Genomic DNA, 3,083 nt, shown 5'->3' with positions numbered 1-3,083 from the left:
ACCCACGCCTTGAAAAAAAACTCACGCCATAACGTGATAAGGCGCGCCTTGACACGTTATTTGGGCGTCACGCTTAATAAACCCGCCTTTGACGTTTTTGTAACGGCTAGGTCACGCCTCGCGCCATGGTATGTCTTGACGCACTTCTTAGAACCATGATTATAATTCATAACTAGAAAGGGCACGCGACTTTGCCGCTTTTTGACTAATGTGACAAAAGTTTTTTTTTTTTTTTTTTACATTGTAATGTGTGTGTTGAAACCTGTGATGATGAGCGATTACGACGTCACACCGATGCACGAATACGGTGTCTGCAATGTTGAATGAGGAGAAAGGATTTGGACGCAGCGACAAAAGGAAGTCAATGGTTTCGGAGGTCGAGAAGAAGTGAGAAGCAAATGGAAGGCAGAATGGGGATATTTCAAAACAATCAAAGACGGTGGACTAAATTGTAAATCCTTTAAAGTATTGTGGCCAACAATGAAATCCAAAAACTTTGGTGGTCAATTTCTTATACCTCGAACTTTAGTGTTCATAAGTCCCTTGGGATTTAATTATATATATAAATATATTAATGATAAATAAAATTGTTATTTGTTTTATTTAAATAATATAATAGGTTTGTATAAAAATTGATTTGAATATGAAAACGTATACGCCGATTGAGATCTGTGCAGTTTTTGACGAAGGAAAACAGGAGGGCTTTCTGTTGAAGATGTTGAAGGAAGGACCAAATCAAGCTAAAATTCCCCAGAAACGGATTAAGTTTCAAGAAGTCATGGAGAAGGAGGAAGAGGATGGAATCAGTGCGTTGCCTGATTGCTTGATTCTTGAAATCCTCTGTCGTTTACCCTCCACAAAAGATGCCATAAGAACAGGTACACTCTCCAAACGATGGGCAAATCTTTGGACTTGGGTACCGACTCTGCTTTTTAGACATTTTGATATTCCCCTGTCTCAATGTCTAAAAAACCCTAACTCAAGGTCCAATTTCCCTCTATTGGTGGAGAAAACCCTAACTCAATGTCGCCAGTTGAAGCTCAAGAAATTCCAATTGCGTACCAAATATGATATTCGTTTTGAAGCGCAGTTCAACAATTGTGTTCGTCATGCTGTAAGGTGTAACGTTGAAGAGCTTAGCTTGGAGTTTCTGTATACGAGAAGGGAAGCTGAGTTTCGGTTAGATCAGTTTTTTTTCGTCAATTCTTGTTTTACAGATTTGAGATTAGTAGGCTGCACGTTGAATCCAAGCGGGGCAGTTAGTTGGAAAAATCTTAGGAGTTTGTGTATTTCCACTAAGAATTCAGATGAAGACGTTATGGTAAATATATTATCTGGGAGTCCTCTTGTGGAAACTTTGGTGTTGGAAGATTGCTATGGTGATACGGGTCTGAATATTAATTTCAATGCTCCTAATAGTTCATCACTAAGTCAATGTCGCCAACTGCAGCTCAAGAAATTCAAAGTGGTTTCCGATTTTGATAATGAGTTCCAATCGCAACTTAACAGTTGGATTCGTTATGCTATAAGATGTGACGTTAAAGAGATTGTTTTAATCTTATGGAATACGGGATTCGAATCTGAGTTAACGTTAGATCAAACTCTTGTCACCAGTTCATGTTTAACTGAGCTGAGATTAGATGGGTGCATGGTTAATCCAATTGGGGCGATTAGTTGGAGAAGTCTTAGGAGTTTGTATATATCCTATCGGAGTTTAGATGAAGATTTGATTGAAAATATATTATCTGGGAGTCCTGTATTGGTAACTTTGGAGTTGAATGATTGCTATGGTCATAGGCGGCTCGATATTACTTCAAAGAGTGTTAAAAACTTGGTGTTATCTGGATTCAGTGATTTTTATGATGAATCTGTGGCCAATATCATTGAAATCAATGCTCCTAATATTTTATCACTAACAATCAAACATGTACTTTTGTCGAAGCTTTTGTTGGTAAATGTGTCTTCTTTAGTCAAAGCTAACTTAAATTATGTTTTTACAAGCCCAAGGCATCACCCGACAATGACTAAGGAAGCAGAACAAGATACGCTTAAAGGGTTTATAATGAATCTTGGCCATGTCAAGGAGCTTCAAATTGGGTATTTTTGTTCTGAGGTAAAATTTGTTTTACTTTTCCATTTTGGATAAAACTTTTTCAATAGTGATCCTAATATTTAATCACTTTTGTTGTCTTCTCACTTGGTAGGTTTTTTCTTCTTTGCAAGCTGGAGGTTTCATTTTTCCATCAAATGTGAAGCGACTGTGATTAACTGATTAATGATGCCTTGAGTTCATGTTTAGGCATTTAAGTTATCGTGAATTATTTATTTATTTATTTATTTTTCTGTTTGGTTTTGTAAAGTAGACTTTCTTCCATTGGGTTGTGGACTATTTCTTATGTCAAAATATTTCATTGGTTGACCGTTTCATATTATGGTGACATGGATTTTAATTGCATTAAACAAAAATTAGTTTTATTTTCTATTTTTATTTATTGAATTTTATTCTAAACCTGTGACAGATTGTGATTCCTCAATATCCGATTCCTTTGACAGATTCCATTCCTTCCAAAAATAGCTACGAACCAAACTCCCCCTCAGTTTCTTTAATGAAGGGTGTTGAGGTAGAAGACTACAATAAGAAGCCCTTGGCCAAGAAATCGGAATTGAATAACACTTCTATCCAGAATGGCGATTTCGAATCCGATTCCAATGTTGTAAAAGGTGGGAATAAGACTGGTTCCAAGGTTGAAATAACTGATTTGCGGAATGGCAATGAAACTGCCCCTGGAGTTATTGATTCCAATTCCAATGTAATAATATGTGAACCTCAACTTCAAGTCACGGAAAAGGACTCTATTTCCACTGGTACACATTCCGATTCCGTTGTTCTGTGGAATGGCAATGTAACTAATACTCTATTGGAATCAGACCTCCAATTCCTGGGAAAGGAATCTGGTTCTGTGTCAATGTTAAAAGAAAATGATGTGATGGATGGAAGGGATGCTACCAATTGGAATGTCTGATTACGTTAAGAAAATTGAGAATCATCTTACAAAGGACATCAAGCTCTCGTTCTTGACCCA

The 3,083-nt window shown here is 36.9% G+C and overlaps 1 protein-coding gene across 1 annotated transcript; it reads left to right on the top strand.

Annotated features, from left to right (window-relative positions):
• Nucleotides 1-637: 637 nt before the first annotated feature.
• LOC145123324 (FBD-associated F-box protein At5g56370-like) lies at nt 638-2,427 on the top strand. Its single transcript, XM_079058534.1, has 2 exons — nt 638-2,113; nt 2,205-2,427. The coding sequence occupies exons 1-2, from the start codon at nt 644-646 to the stop codon at nt 2,262-2,264; spliced, it is 1,530 nt and encodes a 509-aa protein (XP_078914660.1). The 5' UTR covers nt 638-643; the 3' UTR covers nt 2,265-2,427.
• Nucleotides 2,428-3,083: the final 656 nt, after the last annotated feature.

Source organism: Lactuca virosa, chromosome 7 (assembly GCF_052849685.1).
Source record: "Lactuca virosa cultivar CGN04683 chromosome 7, Lactuca_virosa_CGN04683_v6, whole genome shotgun sequence".
Taxonomy (NCBI): Eukaryota; Viridiplantae; Streptophyta; class Magnoliopsida; order Asterales; family Asteraceae; genus Lactuca; species Lactuca virosa.
Note: the sequence above shows the minus strand (reverse complement) of the source record. Positions and strands in the feature narration are given on the sequence as shown.

Coding starts and splice junctions, on each gene's coding strand:
- LOC145123324 (XM_079058534.1), top strand. CDS start 644: ATGAAAACGTATACGCCGATTGAGATCTGTGCAGTTTTTGACGAAGGA. Junction 2,114..2,204: donor TTGGGTATTTTTGTTCTGAG/GTAAAATTTGTT, acceptor CTCACTTGGTAG/GTTTTTTCTTCTTTGCAAGC.